This window comes from Schistocerca americana, chromosome 10 (assembly GCF_021461395.2).
Source record: "Schistocerca americana isolate TAMUIC-IGC-003095 chromosome 10, iqSchAmer2.1, whole genome shotgun sequence".
Taxonomy (NCBI): Eukaryota; Metazoa; Arthropoda; class Insecta; order Orthoptera; family Acrididae; genus Schistocerca; species Schistocerca americana.
In genome coordinates, this window is record NC_060128.1 from 168170854 (window position 1) to 168195269 (window position 24416).

Consider the following 24416-nt stretch of genomic DNA (forward strand, 5'->3'; position numbering starts at 1 on the left):
TGAACATGTTACAAGGTGTGTCCATAAAGCAGATTCTGATGACCAGTAAAGAAAGCCAAAACATCACTAAGTGAGAAATATTTATTGGAATATTTACATAGATTCACTGGGTACTTCTCAACATAGTCATCACCACTGTTGAGGCATTTATTGTGCTGCACTAACAGTTGTGTGCCCGTGTCATAAGAGACTGTCACCAATGTGTGGAGCCACAAAGTCACTTCAGTCTGCAGTTCTGCATAATTGTGGAAATGTTTTCCTGCCAGAAAAAGCTTCATGAGATGGAAGACATGAAAGTCAATGTTTTCCTGCCAGAAAAAGCTTCATGAGATGGAAGACATGAAAGTCAGTTGGGGTGTGGTCGGGACCACAGCAAGGCAGTCGAAGATCTCCCTTCCGAACTGATTCAACACGTTTTGTGTGATGTTGGCTGCACACATATAGCATTTATAAGGAAATTAAAAGAATTTCTTAATGGCGACTCGTTCTAATCATTAGATGAATTTTTGGATATAGTAATCGGGTAATTTCACCAACCCCCATAAAAAAAATAATAAAAATAAATATTAAGTGTCGTGTAATATTTTGTGTAATGTAATATCTTGTATAGACACCTTTTATTAACCTGACACATTCAACATCATTACAAAGTGTTGTATTCATGATCTATGGAACAAGTACTAATCAAATCTAATCTCTAATCTACAGGGCCTTGCATTGTTGTGCAAAAGTGTAATACCTCTTGTCAACATCCCACATCTCCTGTTCTGGACCATCCTCCTCCAATTTTTCAGTGTCTGACAACACTGACCAGCATTTACAGTGGGAGAGGCGACTATTTGGAGGGCATAAGTAGAGTTGGTTTTATTTCAAGAGGCACTCTCCCATTTTGCTCCTTGCCTGTTTTCCTTGATAGGATGGTAGTGACCTGTGGTCACTGGTAGGCACAGTGGAAGAAGATTCAAAATTAGTTATTTATTTCCATAAACATACAGTTAGCATCTTGACTCGTGGTTGGCACGTCTCTCAACGCCCGCCGAGGAATTGCGTCATAAGTGGCCTTCACCCCGCTTGAGGCAGCTGACGCCACGCACTGTGGCACTAGTGGTTTGCTGTTTTGGTGGCCCCAGCACTGGCTGTACCACGATGTCACAGCAGTGAGTGATGGCGGGTGTGTGTATTGAACTTACACACGCTGACTTGGGAGGTGCTCTGTCTCCTCCCGCTCACCACCATTCTTCATCGTCGGTCGTACCATGATAATTGCCATCTAGCTATGAAGTTTGATGATATTGGCATGCCATCCAGGAATGCTCTGTTCAGTCTGCTGGAATGTGAGGAACACTGGTGTCCTGGCCCTGGTGGGATGGAAAGAGCCCCAGGTCCTCCCATCTGTGACAGAAGCAGACTGTGGTGCTGAACTCGGTGCTTCGTGATTATGGCGAGATACCCATCTCTCTGAGTAGGTAGCTGTTGTTGTCAGTAATGCGCAGCAAATCTACAACAGAGTTGTGCGTTGCAAGACGTCACTTAGCTGCAATCAGGAAATCGAGTGTGAACATTATGTATGCCATCAATCCGTCTGACCAACTGCCTTATGAGCTAAACTGGGTTATGTTGTATAACAATTGTAAAGATTTGTGATAAAACAGTTTCTGTAAGAAGTTTATCCAACATCATTCATTGTGACCACATCGTAGGGTTCGTTATTATGAGGGTATCGGCAGTTTTCCTTCTGCCATGCTTGCTTAATGAGTTTGTTAGAGTATAGAAATGATTCATAAAAGCTCTTGGTACCATTTGCTGCATTTGCCTTAGACTTTCTTTTGTCACATAACAAAGGTGATGTGACCCTGTCTGATTACTCTGACCGACTACATTCTGCTAAAGTCCTGGCTGGCTCACCAGAAATGCCAATGTTGTGTTTTGTCCTGACACAGTCTCCGAGGCAAAATGTTTTCATTGTGGCCACCTTGTCTTGACATTGCTGTAATGTAGTGAGATAGCTTTACTCAAGGTCTATGAAAATTTTAACCATTTTACTGTCCTATACAAGGTTGGTGTGCAACAACAGTCTCCCTTCATGGTAAAAACTTACCAGGAGGGCACCACATTGGTCCCAGAAGACAGTGCACATGATTTTTGACAGAGAGTGCTTGGATTTTGTCTTCACAGGTGAACCACAATGCCACCAATACAAGGACTGTTGTTTTGTTTCTAGTGTGCCATGCTATTCCCACATTTCATCGCCAGCGACAACCTGTTTGAGGAGCTCTGCTATTGGCTACTGCTGTGACTCGATGTTTGCTTTTGTGTTCATCTGTCTGTTACCTTGGCACCCATCTTGCATACAGTTTCTGAAAACTGAGCTACTGGGACACAGCTGTGGGAACTGATGTGAGAATTCTCAAATCATGAAGTGCTGGTTCTGCAAAATTGCTTGTAGCACTTTTTCCATCAGTTCTTGTATCACTGGGGCAGTCAGCCACTATGGTCCTAATCACAAATATGGTTCGTCCTTTGGCAAATCGCTTCAACCATCATCTGACCATACTGTTGCTCATAATTTTGTATCCATACATGGGGCACAACTGGTGACAGATCTCTGCTCGAGAGTGCTTCTGAGAGTGAAAAATCAGATAACTGCACAAACCTTACAGTTTGTGGCAGACAGTATCAGACTAGCCATTATATCCTAGCACTGTGCAGTAACCACATCCCTCATGAGACTGAAACTGTACTGCATTATCCCCATGTACCTACTCTCTTCTCATGTGTTTGCACATTTGTATCCAACTTCTCATGTCATCTATGGATGTTATCAGAACTTACTTTCTGGATGCACCTCTTGTATGAGGCAACACACCATAGCAGAGATAATTAATTCATTGCACTGACAAGGGGAGGCCACAATGTTTGAAATGCGGATTTGCTGCAAACTTCGTACACTCGTAGTACTCCTTGAGGACAACAAAGTGTGTAAGCAGGAGCACATACTTCTCAAGCGTTATTGAGAAAATCGCAAGATAATTTCGGTTGTCAAATATATACCTGTGCATGGCCATTTTTGTCATGAAGCAGCGGCAGCAGAGTGGTTAGCGTTCAAGCACCGTAATCACTGGATCAAGTTCCATTCTTCAGTTGTTTTTCTTTATATTTTCAACACAATCGTTTTCTTTACTATATTTATTACAACTGATATATTGGGAAAAAATACATGTAATTGCATGAACTTTTATTAAATTTACAATGTTATTTGGTGGTCTACAAATTTTTATTATCATGAATAATATAATATTCATAACTATTGACTAGTAAATGACCAAACGCATAAAGTGATACTGAAAATGTATGCCTGTCCACGATTTGTGAAATCCCTTATACCTGGAAGGAGTCTGAAACTACTTGTTACCTCCAAGTTTTGATCAGCACAGACGGCTTTCGAAAGACGTACAATTAATCGTCGCTTTCAACATTACAAGTACAAGTTGCAGGATGGTATTTTTTGTAAAAACATGGATAACAAAGTTAAACGGCACCAGCTGCACTGAATAAATGCTATGTTTCTGCATACACAAGGTCTTTTGAGGCTTTCCTTGGAAACCTCGTTAACATTTTCAAAAGCCTCTCTTTCAGCCGATAATTTGGAAGCAAACTATGCATAACGCAGTATTTCCTTAAATATCTGTGCTGATAATTGGTCATGCAGTATCAAGTATATTTTAATAGCATCTTCACAAGAAGCAATTTCTCATTCTCTTTTGATTAAATATGAAAAATTTTGAAGACACGGACAAGCATACATTTTCAGTATCACTGTATGCATTTGGTCGTTAACTAGCCGATAGTTATGAATATTATATTATTCGTGATAATAAAAATTTGTAGACTGCCAAATAACATAGTAAATTTAATAAAAGTTCATCCGATTACACATATTTTTCCCATTATATCAATTTTAATATAAATAGTAAAGAAAATGACTGTGTTGAGAATAAGAAAGACACTGACAAATGGGACTCGATCCAGCGATTACAGGGCTTGAATGCTAACCGCTCAGCTGGCGCAGCTTCATGGTAAAAATGGCCACGCACAGGTATATATTTGACAACTGTAATTATCTTTTGATTTTCTCAATAACGCTTGAGAAGTACGCACTACTGCTTACCCATTTTTTTGTCCTCAAGGAGCACTACGAGTGTACGAAGTTTGCAGGAAATCTACATTCCAAAGGTTGGGGCCTCCCCTTGTGAGACAGAAAGAACCTTAAACTTATGAGTTGCCGGAAATGGAGCTACTATGTCAGGCACATGGGACCTTTGGTCAGCAGAGATAATAGGCATAAGTAACATTGTGGAAATGATAATGAATTATAATTAGTCAAGATATGTTGATAACAAAGCTACTGGTCTAGATGTAATATCATAACTTATATGTGCCTGTATTTTGTACATATCTAAATTTAAAATTTTATGCTATCTTGTATTTTGACGAGTCCTACATTGTAAATGTGATAAAATGTGTAGTAAATAAATTAATAAAAAATTAACGTAAATGATACTAGCTCTGTTTCTAAGACAATGAGAATAGTTGGCCTGGCGTACTTTTAAAACCAAAGAAATGAAGAACTGGACTTCTTACTGTTTTTGATGTACCATTTCTTTTAATCAGTGTGATTTTAGCAAGACCAGTGAGGCTCCTCCACCTTGCTATAGATACATGAAGTGTCTCTGATAGTTAAATTATCAATATACAAATATGGTCCTCACCATATCCCATGTCATTCTATCTCATTTGATGGATCAGCAAATGAGGTGTCTCGACCAGTTATGGTTCTTGAACTTCTAACCCTCTTTGAGGCTGTCACGGTTGTGTTCTCTCTGCTTTATGTCAGATTTTCCTATATCCTTGTACCTGAATCTTGGTTGCCCTCTTGATCTTTTGTCTCTGAGTCTCTGATTGTACATTAGTCTCAGTAGCCTGTTAGCATCCATAATATCTCAGCCACTGTGAGATTATTTTGTTTTGTTGTCTTATAACATGAATATGTTTTCAGATTTCCTCAGTCTGGATTCTATCCCTCCATGTTCTTCCTACCATGCTATGAGCAAAACTCATATCAGCTTCCTGAATTCTGCTGATTTCTTTATTTTTCATGGTCCATATTTCAGTACCAAATGTCAAAATTGTGATGTAATAGGTGTCATAGATGCCTTTGTCGCACATTAGTGCTACTTACTCATTTCTTATTGGGTCTTTAACTGTTTGATAGAAATTACTACATGCTTGAATTCTTTGAGTTACTACTTTGTCTATAGAACCAGTATTGCAGATAACACTGCCAAGATATCTAAAGTGACGAATTGTCTGTAGCTGTTTCCCCTCCACGATTTTAATGGATGCATGTTCTGGAATATTTGATGTTTGTCTATATAGCAGCAATCTCCCACCAGGAGGCACTTCTATTCCGGCTGTTGTAACAAGTGTGATTTCAGTTCTAAGTATCATACATTAACATCCCTGCTTTCAGATTTTCACTCAGTTGTCGTTACGATGTGAACCTCAAAGGTCCTACAAAACCTAATACATTTGTTCCACCGGTGCTTCCAACGTTCGATGCATTTATTGTAGTCAACTTTAGAACAGGCCCTCCCTCATTTTTTTCTTGATTTCTTCAGTATTGTTAAATCGGTGTCCTTCCATTCCCCTTTTCATGCATGGAAATAAGAAAAAGATACACGAAGCCATGTCAGGTGAGTAAGGTGCATGGGTCCATGGAACCATGCAATTTTTAGCCAAAAACTGTAGCTGTGTGTGCAGGTGCATTGTCGTGGTGGAAGAACCAGTCTCATGTGCGCCAGAAATTAGGTCTTTTTTGATGAACACTATTGCGCAATCTTCTTAAAACTTTCAAATGAAATGTTTGATTGATGGTCTGACCTGGGGGCATAAACTCCAAATGAACTATTCCTGTGGCATGAAAAAAGCAAATCAGCTTCGTTTTGTTGTGTGATTTGACTTGACGACCTTTTTTTAGGACAGGGTGATGATGATGTCTCCCATTGGCTTGACTGTTGCTTTGTTTCTGGGCCATAACTATACCACCATGACTCATTACCAGTAATGACCTTTGACAGAAAATCTAGATCAGTTTCAAGCTGTTGTTTCAAAGCATGACACTTTTCAACTTGATGTTCCTTATGATTGTCAGTCAGAACCCGAGGAACAAAGTTGGCAGCAATCCTTTTCATTCCCAAATCTTCCATCAAAATTCACTGAACCGAGGTTCAAGATACCCACTGATCTTTCACAGTTGATCAGTTGTCTGTCAACAGTCTGTGAGCACAAGCTCTCATGTTTTTTCAATGTTTTTGTCAATTTGGGCAGTTGACGGACATCCAGAACAAGGTTTGTCATCAATTGACATGTCATCATTTTTAAATTGAGTAAACCACTTGTACACTTGAGTTTTTCTATTAGCGTCAACTTTTTAAGCTTTTTTCAACATTAAAACAGTTTCAGCAACATTTTTACTGTCTGGAAACCAAAATTTCACAGCTGCACATTGTTCACTTAAAGTTACAATTGTAAGAACGAAACAGCACTAGCAAAGAGAGTCACTGCAGATGAACAGAGCAAGTCAGGTCAACAATACAGGCAGCACTGAAATGGCAATGATTTTACTCATTCCTTATTCTAGGGGGCTCTTTATACAGCAGTTTTTACGGTATTGGTGGCTCCATACCGTATGTAGTGTGATGCAAATCCATCTCTCAGCAAACTCCACGCCACCCCAGGAGTACCTCAGGCAAATACAATACAGTCAAATATTTATGCAACACATGCCATAATATGTATAAAACTACATCCCTGTGCATGATCTGAATTATACCCTGTGACATGACACTAATAAACAACACACTTGTTCATTTATAGATGACAAGGGCACAGCAAACTTTGCACATCTGAATCTACAGGGAAGACAGTCCCCTTGTAAGCTGACATTTGCTTCCATCCATGTTCAATAGCCATTTTTAATAGCCCATTCTGAATCAGTTTTTAAAAATTTTATTTCAGTTTGTTGAATTCTGTTCTGCATTTTTTAATGGAGGTTGTCTTTTTGATACTTTTCGTATTGTGTCACAGTTAATAAAACTGATATCTTGTTGATCTCTTCTATATTATATGTTTATTTGTATTACTTCTGTGTATAGAACTTCTTTTCTGTTCTTTATTTTTCACAGTACTACTCAAATTGTAATCGGATGTATTCAGCCCCAATGCGCACTATAACAGTGCGTGATGCTCTTTCTGATCTTCCAGAATTTCCAAACGGGCACGATAAATGTGAAATTCATTACAAGAAAAGACCACTGACACATTTCCAGCATTTGGTATGTTTTGTTAGTTATGAACAGAAAATGTATAAAATATTCTATGAGTTGTAATTACCTTTTATTACATTTTGTAATTTTTTTCTGTGTTACTTGTAAGGTCCATGGCAATGAGAAACAGAAGATATTGCGAGATCACATCTGCAAGAAGTTGAACCCTCTAAATGAAGCACGTGTTGCAAATATCCCTACAAATGCAGGAGCTGACTGGAGGGATTTGCCGAATATTGCCATCCGGCTTTGTGATGGCTCTTACCTGCAGAAACTGTGAGATGCACAGCTATTTCTAATTGTTACATTCTGCCTATTTATTTAATGTCACATTTTTACATTTTAACTTACATACTTCAAGCATTATTTTCAGTAATCAACTGTAGGTTGCAGTTATGCTGATGTAACTTATTTAGTTCAAATTTCAAATGATTAAGGAATTATATATTAGGTTGATGCATAATGTTCATAGCATTTTAGTTTTGCATGTTGGTATTCTGGTTGCAATGGGTTTATTTATGGATTGTCATTTTTTATTTGTAGTTCGTTGTCACTATATGAGTTTACATATTGTCATTTTGTCACTTGGGGATGAGTGGAGCTGTTGACACTAGAAAATGGAGAGCTGACTGCAGCAATCAAAACGTTTCCCTCATATTCTTCTGTTTGAGTTCAATAGAGAGGTGAAAGCAGCAGAGGCAGCCAGAAACACTTGCTGCATGCATGGGGATAGTGCCACTGGTCAGAGCATGACAAGAAAATATAGTTTTCTCATTTTAAGGAGGATTGTTTTTGACATTAGTGACTTTCCTTGAAACTGATTCCTTATTCAGTTCTTTTTTGTGTTGACGAAAATATTTTAATGAAACACCTCTATTTTTTTTTTTTTTATTGTCTACAGTAAGAGCCACACAACTATTGTGATATGTTTGAAGTTCTCTTTCTTTTATCAATGAAAATATGTATTTTATTCAGGAAAATGCCAAACATGCTAAATGCCATAAAGGTATCAGCAAAAATGAGGTAAATACCAATGAAAGAAATCTCAAGCAAATAATGGAAAATCCAGGATGAAATAATGACAATATTATGAGAAGGATAGATTGCTACTCACCATATACTGGAGATGTTGAGTCGCAGACAGGCAGAACAAAAAGACTACTAAACACATAAGCTTTCTGCCAGATTTCTTCCTTCCAAAATAGACAAAACACACACACACACGCACATCCATGCAAACGCAGCTAAATACACATGACCACTGTCTCTGGCTGCTGTTTGTTGTGCCTATCTGTGACTCAACATCTCTGCTATATGGTGAGCAGCAATATATCTTTCACACAGTTATTAGTTGTTTTTTTTTTTCAGTATCAAAAATTTTAGCTGTGTTTTGTAGGTACACTGTCCTGTGATTAAATTATATTTAATTTTTATTGTAATTTTCTAAAGCACAAAGCAATTTTAATTGATTAAGTGTTCAAAAAATGTGCTATTAGCTACTTTCAAATATAGCAGCATCTGTAGCAGATCCACATTCTTTTCAGCTGACAAGATGTTTTTACATTGTTGCGATGGTAAAAAAAAAGTTATTTATTATGTCAGTGGTAATTCCTTTCATGAAAATCTTGTAGGTGCTCCACTCTTCAAATTCATTAAACATTGTTATTGCCTTGATGACACTTACATTTGGAAATATTTATTGTTGTTGTGTTAATATGTATATAAGCTGCTTTTTTGAAACAAAAAAGGTCCTCAGGCTGGAGCATAGCAACCATAAATGGATTTTTAGCTATTACATTTCTCACGCGTTTTTAAGGACCTTAGGTGCTTAACACTCTGACATTCTTCCAGTCTCATACATTCTTCAGTCTGGGTAAACTACCTGACACTCGCTGCAAACAATTATAAAGCTTTGTGGCACTCTGCCCACTTTAGCCTCACCAGTGGGCCAGCCCATAATGCTGAGTCTATCTTTCTGGTCTTATATGCTCAACTAAAAATGATTGTAGCCCTTAGCCTGCTTTTTAGATTGTTGGCAATGGCATTTACCTTGGTTTTCCAGGTCTAACTAAAAAAAAATTGTTTTTGGTACTTAGCTTGTTACTGATTTCCACTCTACAGTTTAGGTATGGATCTGCTGAAGAGAAATTATAGTTTGTAAACTGAACTCAATTCTTTTGAGGGCTGGATACATTAGGAGTCAAGGCGACATTGTTATGTCAGTGCTGTGCTGGCTTCCTTCCTCCCCACTGTGTTTCCACGAGTATGATGAGTCTGAGAACAGTGCGTTGCAGTTACTTCCTACTTATTGAGTCATATCCTCCTACTAAAATGTGCAGGAGTGTAAATCCATGATGTGCCACAGAAGTTGAGTGAACAATCCTGCTGTTGCAGAGCAGCACTGAAAGTTCAAAAATGACCAACTGTAAGGATCATGTGACCTCTAACGAAGTTGTGCTTTGCCAGATTGTGGAGGGGCAAGACAAAAATTAAATAATGCATTACATATAGTTATAAATATGTCCCATAACTCTATGAGTAATGTCTGGAAAAAAGTTTGATGCTATAGTCCACACTTAAGATGGAAAACATACAAAGTTCATCCACTGCAAACAAAATGATTGTATTCGTGTTTATTAAATTTACAGCTGTCTTCGAAATCAGGCATGTGTGTGTGTGTGTGTGTGTGTGTGTGTGTGTGTGTGTGTGTGTGTGTGTGTGTCTGTGTCCGTGTGTTGTTTGTTGGTCACTTGATTTGGGGGAAGGGTCCAAACAGTGAGGTCCCTTTGGATTAGGGAAGGGTGGGGAAGGAAGTTGGCCATGCCCTTTCAAAGGAACCATCCTGCCATTTGCTATCCTAAATCAGGATGGTTGGACACGAGCTTGAACTGTTGCCCTCTTGAATGCATGTCCAGTTTGCTAACCACTGCACTATCTCACTCAGAATGTGTGTGTGTGTGTGTGACCAAAGAGTCATCAGGTACAATTTATCTGCTGTTTTGGCAGGTATTTGTGATTTCATTTTTGGAAAGTGTAGATAGAATCAGCTGAAAAAATGCTGCTCACCTTTCATGTGATACCTGTTGTCAATGGATAATATTACTTTGATTCCTGTTTTTTTTTTTTTTTCTTTTTTTTCCCCCTTCATCCCCCCCCCCTTAAAAGAAAGGAAAAAGAAAAAAAAAAAAGGAAACAGTACTCCAGCAGCAACTGCACCAACCAGGTCTGCACTGACTGCTCCCATCATGCAGCAATGCTGCTGCTGTGCTGTTAAAAACAAAGATTCCATGACTTACCACACGGGAAAGTGCTGGTAGATAGGCACAATAAAAAAACACACAAACACATACACAAAATTTCGAGCTTTCACAACCCACGGTTGCTACGTCAGGAAAGAGGGAAGGAGAGGGAAAGATGAAAGGATGTGGGTTTTAAGGGAGAGGGTAAGGAGTCATTCCAATCCCGGGAGTGGAAAGACTTACCTTAGGGTGAAAAAGGACAGGTATACACGCGCCTTTAAATATGTCTGCTTGTGTCTGTATATGTGTGGATGGATATGTGTTTGTGTGCGAGTGCATACCTGTCCTTTTATCCCCCTAAGGTAAGTCTTTCCGCTCCCGGGATTGGAATGACTCCTTACCCTCTCCCTTAAAACCCACATCCTTTCATCTTTCCCTCTCCTTCCCTCTTTCCTGATGTAGCAACTGTGGGATGCGAAAGCTCGAAATTTTGTGTATGTGTTTGTGTGTTTTTTTATTGTGCCTATCTACCAGTGCTTTCCCGTTTGGTACGTCATGGAATCTTTGTTTTTAATATATTTTTCCCATGTGGAATGTTTCTTTCTATTTTTTTATATAAAAACAAAGATGATGTGACTTACCAAACAAAAGTGCTGGCAGGTCAATAAACACACAAACAAACACAAACATACACACAAAATTCAAGCTTTCGCAACAAACGGTTGCTTCATCAGGAAAGAGCGAAGTAGAGGGAAAGACAAAAGGATGTGGGTTTTAAGGGAGAGGGTAAGGAGTCATTCCAATCCCGGGAGCGGAAAGACTTACCTTATGGGGAAAAAAGGACAGGTGTACACTCGCACACACGCACACACACACACACACACACACACACACACACACACATATCCATCCGCACATTTATTGATGACATTTTCATGATCTGGACTCACAGTGAAGAAGGACTCCAGAGTTTCCTCTCCAACCTAAACGCCTTTGGTTCCATCAGATTCACCTGGTCCTACTCCAAATCCCATGCCACTTTCCTTGACGTTGATCTCCACCTGTCCAATGGCCAGCTTCACATGTCCGTCCACATAAAACCCACCAACAAGCAACAGTACCTCCATTATGACAGCTGCCACCCATTCCACATCAAACGGTCCCTTCCCTACAGCCTAGGTCTTCGTGGCAAACGAATTTGCTCCAGTCCGGAATCCCTGAACCATTACACCAACAACCTGAAAACAGCTTTTGCATCCCGAAACTACCCTCCCGACCTGGTACAGAAGCAAATAACCAGAGCCACTTACTCATCTCCTCAAACTCTGAACCTCCCACAGAAGAACCCCAAAAGTGCCCCACTTGTGACAGGATACTTTCCGGGACTGGATCAGACTCTGAATGTGGCTCTCCAGCAGGGATACGACTTCCTCAAATCCTGCCCTGAAATGAGATCCATCCTTCATGAAATCCTCCCCACTCCACCAAGAGTGTCTTTCCGCCGTCCACCTAACCTTTGTAACCTCTTAGTTCATCCTTATGAAATCCCCAAACCACCTTCCCTAACCTCTGGCTCCTACCCTTGTAACCGCCCCTGGTGTAAAACCTATCCCATGCACCCTCCCACCACCACCTACTCCAGTCCTGTAACCCGGAAGGTGTACACGATCAAAGGCAGAGCCACGTGTGAAAGCACCCACGTGATTTACCAACTGACCTGTCTACACTGTGAAGCTTTCTATGTGGGAATGACCAGCAACAAACTGTCCATTTGCATGAATGGACACAGGCAGACAGTGTTTGTTGGTAATGAGGATCACCCTGTGGCTAAACATGCCTTGGTGCACGGCCAGCACATCTTGGCACAGTGTTACACCGTCCGGGTTATCTGGATACTTCCCACTAACACCAAACTATCCGAACTCCGGAGATGGGAACTTGCTCTTCAATATATCCTCTCTTCCCGTTAGCCACCAGGCCTCAATCTCCGCTAATTTCAAGCTGCCGCCACTCATACCTCACCTGTCATTCAACAACATCTTTGCCTCTGCACTTCCGCCTCGACTGACATCTCTGCCCAAACTCTTTGCCTTTAAATATGTCTGCTTGTGTCTGTATATGTGTGGATGGATATGGGTGTGTGTGTGCGCGAGTGTATACCCGTCCTTTTTTCCCCCTAAGGTAAGTCTTTCTGCTCCCGGGATTGGAATGACTCTTTACCCTCTCCCATAAAACCCACGTCCTTTCGTCTTTCCCTCTCCTTCCCTCTTTCCTGATGAGGCAACAGTTTGTTGCGAAAGCTTGAATTTTGTGTGTGTGTTTGTGTTTGTTTGTGTGTCTATTGACCTGCCAGCGCTTTCGTTCGGTAAGTCACATCATCTTTGTTTTATATATATATATATATATATATATATATATATATATATATATATATATATGGTGGTTAGAAATGTGTGAAATGCTTGTAGGGATGTTACAGGGCAGGTTGTACTGAGACATAAAAGTTAAGAAAAAAATTCTATTATATATATATATATATATATATATATATATATATATATATATATAAAAAAAGCAGCCTTGAGTTGCGAAAGCTTGAAATTTGTGTGTGTGTTTTTTATTGTGTCTATCTACCAGCGCTTTCCCGTTTGGTAAGTCACAGCATGTTTGTTTTTTATATATATTTTTCCCACATGGAATGTTTCCCTCTATATATGGCTGGTTATGGCAAATTATCTCCAGTGTTAAACAGTATGGAAGAAAAAGGAATTGAGAACATAGAATTCGTGCATCAACTGCATGAAGATTCTTGTCTTATATTAATATTTCTTACCTTTCTTGGTGTGTTCAATTTTAGTTTTCTTCATGTGATTGTCTGTGTTGTCTGGTTGATCAACTGTTTGCAGTAACTCAAAAATAAGTGTTTGGGCTCTAGATCTGTGCTTGTTATCAACATAAATAATAAAAGCTGCAGGTGTCATGAACTATTCATTCCATCTTAGCTGAAATTTACTCCCAATATGACAAAGCTACACACGTTGTGCATTTACAACTCAGATCAAAAATGACCATCTCCTTAACACACACTACAAACATTCCCACTACTGTGACCTTACAAAATATTGATTTTACATTCCAAGAGCTTACATACATGATTAATCATTTATTTTTACAAATGTTTTCAGGATAAATTTAAAAACAGCAATAATGACAATAATTTCAAATTAGATTGGAAATATGAAGAATAATTATGTTTGATTCACAAATTGAATATACATTTTTTATGTTTGGATATAAATAGAAAAATTCTTTGCTTCTTGCTCATTAAAAAGCTAAAATTTACGTAATTTTAGACATATGTTTTATGTATCGAATGGTCTAATTCTCAAAAAAAGTATCGGTAAGTACAAAACATGACAAATATAAGACTATGGAATAGTTCCAACACAAAGTGGTGGGACATATTTGTTTGGGTAGACTGCAGCTAACATTGGAGAAACTGAATACAAATACCTTTCAAAACTTAGAGAAAATGCTTATGATAACTCTTAGGAGGGACACCCTGTATAGATATATATACACAAACATAATGTATATGAGGTGTGCACAGAAAGTAATGAGACTGGTTTTTTATGCAGTAAAGTTTTTTTCCTTCGAAACGACAACATTGTCGCCTACAAAGTAGTTCCCTTTGGCAGCTGTACACCAGCAGAGTTGTCATTCTCAGTCTTTGTAGCAGTGCTGCCTGAAAGGCTTCAACTGGTAGGGCATTTAACATGTGGATCACATTCATTTGAATGTTCTTGACAGTCTCAAAATGACATCCTTTTAAGATGCTTTTCAATTTTGGGAAAAGAAAAAAGTCACAAGGACGGATCAGATGTATAGGGGCACTGTCGAACAACAGTAATATCTTTTGAGGTAGAAAATTCCATGATGAAAGTGACTTTCACAATACAGTACCCACTTGACTGCAATGTCTAGTCTCATGCAATTCATCCTTTTTCTGAGTGTTTCAAGGACATCTTTGTAAAACACTTTTGTTGGCAGTTTGTCCTGGAGGAATAAATTTTTTATGCACAATACCACTACTGTAAAACAGCAAACCAGCATTGTGTTGATCTTCAGTCTGCTCATTTGAGCTTTTTTTGATTGAGGAGAAGCCTCAGTGTGCCACTCCTCACTTTGCGGTTTTGTCTCAGGATTGTACTCAAAAACACAGGATTCATCACCTATAATCACACAACTGAATGATTTGTGGCCATTGGCAGTCCACTCAAGAAGATCAATGCACACATCTCTGTGATTGTTGTTCTGCTCAGTTCTGAGGTTTTTCGGCACCATTTTGGCACAAGTCCTATGCATGTGCAATACTTCAGTCAAAATTTGATGTTCTGTGAAAGCGTTAAAGTTCAATAACTCACACATCATCCTTATTGTTAAATTCTGTCTTATCTCACAAAAGCACACACATGTTCAACGTTTTTGTCAGTTTTTGGTCTCCCTGAGCAAGTTTCAGCTTTATAGCATACTCAGCCTTCAGAAAACGATTTGTATCAGCAAGAAACTTGTGCTCTTGATAAGGAATGCTCCCCATAGGCTTGTTTCAACTTTTTAATGATCACACACATGGCTTCCCCAAGTTTAACACAAAACTTGATGGCATATCGTTGATCTAAATGCTGCTGTTCCATTTTTGTAACACACAACAAAAATAAAACTTCACTGATGGTGCTCTCAAAAATCACGCATTGGCTGTATGGAGCTGAAACTCAGACTGAGCATCTGGAAGGTATGAACACACTGGTCTACTCAAGTAGAGCAACAAAGCATTGCCAGATCACTCACAGTGTTGTCAGTCTTATTACTAACAACAGACTCATGTGATGAGTTTTCATTTAAATGGGCAATGGCAGGAACCGGCAGGTTGAGTATTTGAGCTTATGGAGCTGGCAAGTTTGGAGACTGTGACATAAGACCCGCTAGCAAATTACAAGGTGTACAACTTTGCTTCCGCTTTTGCTGATAGGTGGCAACAACGGTAAGCAGCGGTCGAAAGAAACAGATCACAAACGCAAATGTCAGGCAGTTAGCTTGGACCTTGGTCACCATAACCTCATTCAAACATTAGTCTATTTGTGTCTGCATCATAAAGCTGTTCTTGATTGAAAATGTCAATTTACGAGCCTAATTCTCACCATTTGTGGGAGGTGCTACTGTTTTGTTTCAGCATGAAGAAAACAGCGGCTGAGTCTCATCGAATGCTCTCAGGTACATATGGTAAGGACGCTATTAGAGAAAGAATGTGTTGTGAGTGGTTTCAACACTTCAAGAATGGTGATTTTAACGTAGTAGACTGGCATAGTGGTGGAAGAGAGAATGTTTTCGAAGGTGCAGAATTGGAGACATTGCTGAGTGAAGATTCACATCAAACTCAAGAAGAATTGGCACAATTTATGGGAGTGACACAGCAAGCCATTTCAAAACATCTCAAGGCTACAGGCATGATTCAGAAAGAAGGAACTTAGGTCCCGTGTGAGCTGAAACCAAGAGACGCTGAATGGCGTTTGTGTGTTTGTGAACAGTTGCTTCAGAGGCAAAAACAGAAGGGATTCCTGCATCGCATTGTTACCAGGGATGAAAAATGGGTTCATTACGAAAACCCTAAATGCAAAAAATCATGGGGATATCCCAGCCATGCTTCCATGTCAACAGCCAAACCGAATATTCATGGCTCCAGGATCATGCTCTGCATTTGGTGGGACCAGTTTGGTGTCATGTACTATGAGGTGTTAAAACCAAGTGGAACAATCACAGGTGCTTGTTATCAAATGCAATTAATGCATTTGAGCAGAGCATTAAAAGACAAATGGCCGCATTGCAGCGAGAGGCATCGTAAAGTGATTTTGCACCACAACACCACTCGACCCCACGTTGCTAAAGAGGTCAAAACATACTTGGAAACGTTAAAATGGGAAGGCCTACCACACCCATCATATTCTCCAGACATTGCTCCCTCTGACTATCACCTGTTTAGATCAATGGTGCATGGCCTGGCTGACCAACACTTCCGATCTCATGAAGAAGTTACAAATTGGATTGATTTGTGGATCTCTTCAAGAGATGAACAATTTTTTCGACACAGGATTCATATACTGCCCGAAAGATGGGAGACAGTACTGTCCAGTGGTGGAAAATCACATGTGTAACCAATTTGTTTCATTAAAGCATCAAAGTTGGGGAAAAAACGGCAGAAGCAAAGTTGTACACCTTGTAGAATTTACGACACGCAAGAGTGGAAAACTTTGTATACTTTTTTTTTTAATGCTACTGTACCTTGAAAATCATGAATTTGTGATATTGTACTGTGCAGTGAAAAGTTCAACTTGATTTATATAATGAAATATTGTGTGTGTGTGTGTGTGTGTGTGTGTGTGTGTGTGTGTGTGTGTGTGTGTGTGTGTGTGTGTGGGTGGGTGTGCACGCATCCGCGGACACACGTATGAAAAATAATAAAATTGATTTATAAGTAGTTTATTAAGTTTTAGTCCAAAATATTCCTTTTACTTGCAGCGTATACACCAACTATGACCCAAGAAGTGGACAGATGCGTGGTGTTTGTCCTTGTGCTGAAGGCAAGGAATGCGATCCTGCATACAAGCAGAATAACACACTTATCCCTTGGTCTTATGTTCACACTGCCTATGACCACAACAACTGGCGAGGGAGGTTTGGCCGTGTAAACTGGAATGGTTTCTTCAGCACAATAACAACAAATCTAGATCCATCAGGAATACAGGTATTACACACATTTTGAACTTCAGTAAACATTTTATTTGGTTTATTTGTTTGTGTGCTTTGACTGATATTTTTTCATTTATCATAACATTAAAAATCAACATAGATGGTATTTTTGCTCTGTCAAGTTAGCTCAAGATGGTCAGTTGCAACAGTTTTCAAGTTCCCATTAAGCTTTTGGTACATATATAAAAAGATTGAAATCCAGTCAAAATTCATTGAAATAATACTAGAATTTTTAATAAGTGCACATAATGTGTTCATATGCCATACTCGGGACAGCGGACACACCAGGAACCGCGGTGTTGGCCGTCGAATGGCGCTAGCTGCGCAGCATTTGTGCACCGCCGCCGTCAGTGTCAGCCAGTTTGCCATGGCATACGGAGCTCCATCGCAGTCTTTAACACTGGTAGCATGCCGCGACAGCGTGGACATGAACCGTATGTGCAGTTGACGGACTTTGAGTGAGGGCGTATAGTGGGCATGCGGGAGGCCGGGTGGACGTACCGCCGAATTGCTCAACACGTGGGGCGTGAGGTCTCCACAGTACATCAATGTTGTCGCCAGTGGTCGGTGGAAGGTGCACGTGCCTGTCGACCTGGGACCGGACCGCAGTGACGCACGGATGCACGCCAAGACCGTAGGATCCTACGCAGTGCCGTAGGGGACCGCACCGCGACTTCCCAGCAAATTAGGGACACTGTTGCTCCTGGGGTATCGGCGAGGACCATTCGCAACCGTCTCCATGAAGCTGGGCTATGGTCCCGCACACCGTTAGGCCGTCTTCCGGTCACGCCCCAACATCGTGCAGCCCGCCTCCAGTGGTGTCGCGATAGGCGTGAATGGAGGGACGAATGGAGACGTGTCGTCTTCAGCAATGAGAGTCGCTTCTGCCTTGGTGCCAATGATGGTCGTATGCATGTTTGGCGCCGTGCAGGTGAGTGCCACAATCAGGACTGCATACGACCGAGGCACACAGGGCCAACACCTGGCATCATGGTGTGGGGAGCGATCTCCTACACTGGCCGTACACCACTGGTGATCGTCGAGGGGACACTGAATAGTGCACGGTACATCCAAACCGTCATTGAACCCATCGTTCTACCATTCCTAGACCGGCAAGGGAACTTGCTGTTCCAACAGGACAATGCACGTCCGCATGTATCCCGTGCCACCCAACGTGCTCTAGAAGGTGTAAGTCAACTACCCTGGCCAGCAAGATCTCCGGATCTGTCCCCCATTGAGCATGTTTGGGACTGGATGAAGCGTCGTCTCACGCGGTCTGCACGTCCAGCACGAACGCTGGTCCAACTGAGGCGCCAGGTGGAAATGGCATGGCAAGCCGTTCCACAGGACTACATCCAGCATCTCTACGATCGTCTCCATGGGAGAATAGCAGCCTGCATTGCTGCGAAAGGTGGATATACACTGTACTAGTGCCGACATTGTGCATGCTCTGTTGCCTGTGTCTATGTGCCTGTGGTTCTGTCAGTGTGATCATGTGATGTATATGACCCCAGGAATGTGTCAATAAAGTTTCCCCTTCCTGGGACAATGAATTCACGGTGTTCTTATTTCAATTTCCAGGAGTGTATGACATTTCATGGAGAAGATAATTAATGTAAGCCTGGTATAAATGTACAGAATCAGATTTACAGGGCTGATGATCTAATTAGTCATCCATCTGCTGCAACTATCAATCTATTTAGACAGATTTCATTGTTTAAGTTTGTTTCATCTTGTAATATGTATCTGCAGCCTCTATAAATTCTTAAGTGATGTCATTTCCAGTTTTTAGCTGTAACTGTTTTCAGTGTACTATTGCAGTTTCGGCTTATGTACCATTATCAGTTACATGCTAAGAAATAATACAATGTACTAAGAAAAAATTATATAAAAATAACAGTTTGTACCATGATATGTAACTAATTTAGCAACTCATCAAATTCCAGAGGCATTAAGTAGCTGTAAGGCACAGAAGAAAGGCTGAAAACTTTGCTAGCTTTCAGATGAGCACGAGTACACACACACACACACACACACACACACACACACACACACACACACACACACACACACACACAGCTACATTATGATGGTTAAACACACAGTAACAGTACCAGGACTGCAGTTCTGCAGCCATCAGAGCCCGTTCACTTCACCTGGCCCTCCTCTGTCCAACATGTGACCTCCTTCAACTGTGACCACTCTTAAGGTGGCATTCTGCGCCCACCCATTCTACACAACATCTGGACCATCACTGTGCCACTTTCACTCCCAACCCCTTGCCACATCAGTCGAGGGTATCGCTGTGGAAGACCCACTTACCCAACTCATTCTATTCCTCTCGCATCACAGGCCTATCCTGTTGCATCAGGGGCAAGGCCACCTCTGAAAGCAGCAGTGTCATACCCCATCAGTTGATAAAGTTATGAGACTGGGTTAATAAAAAAGTAAAGAAATGTTGAGATGATGGTTTTAATGCTTCATGTCTTCTACATTGTCTGCCCACACTTCCCTACAATGCACAGAATGTACATACAACTATGAGAAACAGTCAGAAAAGGCCTTCTTTGTGATCTTGTTCAATTCTCCCATCAAATTGGCTTGAATATTTGTTATGTCATCGGAGCATTAATCATTCATGTGACTTTATGCACTATATTATTTTGTGCCTGATTTGTGCCAATAACACTATGTTTTAAATGGTTATGGAAAATCTCATATAAAGATGTGAAACAAATAGTACCAAAGAGATAGAGGAGCTGGCCAGTACTTACCTCAGCTCAGTACAGCCAATAGATACACAAAAAAGAACAGAAAATTTTTATCCTAGCTTTTGAAACTTTGTTCCTTTGTCAGGGAGGAGAGAGGGAAAAAAGGAGAAGAAGGGAAAGTGGATTCAGTTACTCACAACCCAGGTTATGAAGCAACAGGGGAAAGGTAAACAGGGAGGGTAGCAAAGATGGAGGCATGGGTGTCAGAGGGTAGCCAAAGATATTCTACTGTAAGTACTGTGCCAGCTTCAAACCAAAGAGGATGCATACAGAAGTAAAGAGGTATATAGTATGCCAACCTCTTCATGGGCTGCATGGAAGAGGCTTTCCTGAAGACCCAACAGCTGCTTCCCCTGGCCTGGTATAGGTTTATAGATTGACATCTTTGTGGTCTGGACTCATGGTGAAGAAACACTCCTTAATTTCCTCCATAACCTCAACTCCTTTTTGAATCTTAATTTCACCCGGACCTTCTCCAAAACCCAAGCCACCTTCCTGGATGTTAACCTTCATCGTGTTGAAGCTCACATCCACACCTCTGTCTACATCAAACCCACAAACAAGCAACAGTACCTTCACTTTGATAGCTGCCATCCATTCCACATCAAACGCTCCCTTCCCCACTGCCTAGGTAGTCGTGGCAAACATATTTGCTCCAGAGACGAATCCCTCAACAATTACACCAATAACCTGACCAGTGCTTCCCTCTCTCACAACTATCCTGCAGACCTTGTCCACAAACAGATCTCCCGAGCAATACATTCCTCCCCGTCCAACAACAATGTTCCTACCCCCAGACCACACAGAAGCATCCATCTTGTCACCCAATATTATCCTGGCCTCGAATACATCAAAAAATTACTCCGCCAGGGATATGACTTTCTCAAATCAAGCCCTGAAATGAGATCATCCCTTGACAATATTCTCCCCACACCACTCAGAGTTGCCTTTTGTCACCCCCCAACCTCCGTAACATCCTTGTCAAACCCTACAGTATTCCCAGACCACCTTCTCTCTACCCAGCGGTTCCTACCCCTGTAACTGACCCCGCTGCAAAACCTGGCCCATGCAACCCCCACAACCACCTACTCCAGCCTCGCTACTGGTAAAACATACACAATTCAAGGCAGGGCCACGTGTGAAACAACACATGTCATTTATCAGCTGACACACCTGAAATTCACAGCTTTTTACATTAGTATGATGACAACTAAACTGGCTGAGCACATGAACGGGCACAGACGAACTGTCCGCCTAGGAGATGTCCAATACCCTGTAGCAGAGCGAACTTGCTACATCGTACGTGCCATTTGGCTTCTCCCATCCAATGCCAGTCCCTCAGAACTGCAGAGATGGGAACTTGCACTCCAACACATCCTTTCATCCTGCCATCCCCCTGGACTGAAGCTACGTTAACCAACCTCACTCCCATTTACTCTTCAGTTTTCTCCTCTTTCCCTTTCCTCTTTAGCGATTTACGCATCTTTTGATCCTACATAGTTGTGTTTATCTTTATACTATATACCTCTTTACTTCTGTATGCATCCTCTTTGGTTTGAAGCTGGCACAGTACTTACAGTAGAATATCTTTGGCTACCCTCTGACACCCATGCCTCCATCTTTGTTACCCTCCCTATTTACCTGTCCCCTGTTGCTTCATAACCTGGGTTGTGAGTAACTGAATCCACTTTCCATTCTTCCCCATTTTTCCCTCTCTCCTCCCTGACGAAGGAACAAATTTCCGAAAGCTAGGATAAAAATTTTCTGTTCTATTTTGTGTATCTATCGGCTGTACTGAACTGAGGTAAGTACTGGCCAGCCCTTCTATCTCTTTGTTAGTATTTTTAACACAATTTTTTGTCACCTGTGGTCATTTTTTCCAGAAAATGTGCTGTCTAGTCACATTAATGTGACCACTTTTCAAATGCCTGAAGAACCACATTTTGCGGTGTGGACCACTGCGAGACAAGCAGTAAGAGTCAGTGAGGTTCTGAAAGCACCGATAGCAATACGGAGCTGTGCCGAATCCAGTTCTGTGGCCAGCTGTGATAGGTTTCTCAGTTGAGGATCTGTAGTGCAAACGGCCCACTCTAGGTAGTCCCACAGTTTCTTGACTGAGTTATAATCTTCTGAGTTTGGCGGCCAGAGGAGTACAGTGAACTCATCCTGATGCTTTTCAAACCACAGACATACACACTGAGCTGTTTGACATGTTGCATTGCCCTGCTGATAGTTGCCATTGTGCTGAGAAAAAACGAACTGCATGTAGGGATGGATGTGGTCACCAGTGATAGATGCATGGTTTTGTTGATCCATTGTGCCTTTCAGAATGACAAGATCATGCAGGAAATGCCACAAGTAGTAGACATGCAACTTTACTGTGTGAACAATGTTCTGTCACAAATCACAAAAGAGAAATGTCTGCGCAAATTTGTCCCATGTACCTTGACTGCTGGACCCGCCAGGGTAGTCAAGAGCGCTAATGCGCTGCTTCCTGGACTCAAGTAGGCACGCCGGCCCCAGATCGAATCCGCCTGGCAGATTAATGACAAGGGCAGGTATGCCGGCCAGCCTGGATGTGGTTTTAAGGTGGTTTTCCACATCCTGCTGGTGAATACTGGACTGGCCTCTAAGTTCCACCTCAGTTACACAACTTACAGACATTTGAAAAACGTTTGCACTATTTCATGACTTACACTAGACGCAGACAGCTGGGGTACACTACTTCCGTCCCAGGGAGGGGGGTTCAGGGTGGCGGCAGGATGGGAATCTGGCCACCCTTTGCAATTAACACTGCCAAATCTGTCATAACAGAGCTGACCCCCGTTGGAGTGGAACAAAGGCCCGAGAAAGAAAGATAGAAAGTACCTTGACTGCTGTACAAAAACGGTGGTATGTAGACACCTCCCATGATCTGATTGAAATACAAAATGCAGAGAATTACCTGGTCCAGTCACATTACTCTAACCATTGCTCAAGTTTGACATTACTGTGCAATAACCACTCATCAATGGCAGGTAGCAGCATTACCAGTGGAGGCTACACATACCATATCAGCAGACATGGAAAATGTGGAAATAGAATGATTTATCTGACATCAAAAGGCACAAAATTGACTTTCGGGCCTAGGGTGGGAGCATTTCGCAAATGGCTAAGTTTGTAAACTGTTCATGTATCACTGTGGTTAAAGTATACTGTGCATGGAAAAAGGGCCACCATCCAAAACTGGCACTGAGACAACTGGTGCACGATGGGCCATACATGACAGGCATGAACAATGGCTGTGGAGATGAGTACAGGTGATCAGGTGTGTAACTACTGAGCAATTGACTGCCCAGATGAACTCAGGGGCTACCAACACTGTCTCCTCACAGAACATTCAGCAAACATAGCTGCATGGCCTCCACAGCAGGTGCCCTGTTCATGCACCTATGATGACTGCTCTTCATTGGCGATGAAAGCTGGAATTGCATGTCAATACTGCAACTGGATGTCCACTGAATGGTGACAGGTGACCATTTCAGATGAATCATGTTTTATGCTCCATCGGACATGTGGCCACTGGCATGTACGGCATGAAACATCTGAAAGCAAACACCCTGTAACAATTGTTGAAAGGATCCAGGCTTCAGGAGGGAGCACATCACGTCCCCTGATATGCTTTGTGTAGCCTCCATTGGTAGTGCTGCTACCTGCCATTGGGGAATGGTTATTGCACAGTAATGTCAAACTTAGGTGGTGGTTAGAGTAATGTGACTTGACCAGGTTACTGTCTGCATTTTGTATTTAAATCAGATCATGGTAGGTGTCTACATATCACTGTTTTTGTTCAGCAGTCAAGGTACATGGGACAAATTTGTGCAGACATTTCACTTTTGTGATTTGTGACAGAACATTGTTGACACAGTAAGGTTGGTTCAAATGGCTCTGAGCACTATGGGACTTAACTTCTCAGGTCATCAGTCCCCTAGAATTTAGAACTACTTAAACCTAACTAACCTAAGGACATCACACACATCCATACCCGAGGCAGGATTCGAACCTGCGACCGTAGCGGTAGCGCGGTTTCAGACTATAGCGCCTAGAACCGCTCGGCTGCCCCGGCCGGCGACACAGTAAGGTTGCATGTTCACTACTTAACACTGCCTGATCACAACTGACTGGTTGAATGCATTTACGTTGTCTACAGTTGTTAGTTGAACCTCCCACCATAGTTA

General features: G+C 41.3%; 1 protein-coding gene across 1 annotated transcript in view; it reads left to right on the forward strand.

The window, feature by feature from the left end:
• The window catches only part of LOC124552344 (DNA (cytosine-5)-methyltransferase 1-like), a 52688-nt gene that overhangs the window by 21816 nt on the left and 6456 nt on the right, over nt 1-24416 (forward strand). The window contains exons 6-8 of the mRNA XM_047126613.1: nt 7245-7394; nt 7495-7661; nt 17198-17423. Of these exons, the coding sequence (XP_046982569.1) occupies nt 7245-7394; nt 7495-7661; nt 17198-17423 (543 nt within the window). The remainder of the gene's footprint in view (nt 1-7244; nt 7395-7494; nt 7662-17197; nt 17424-24416) is intronic.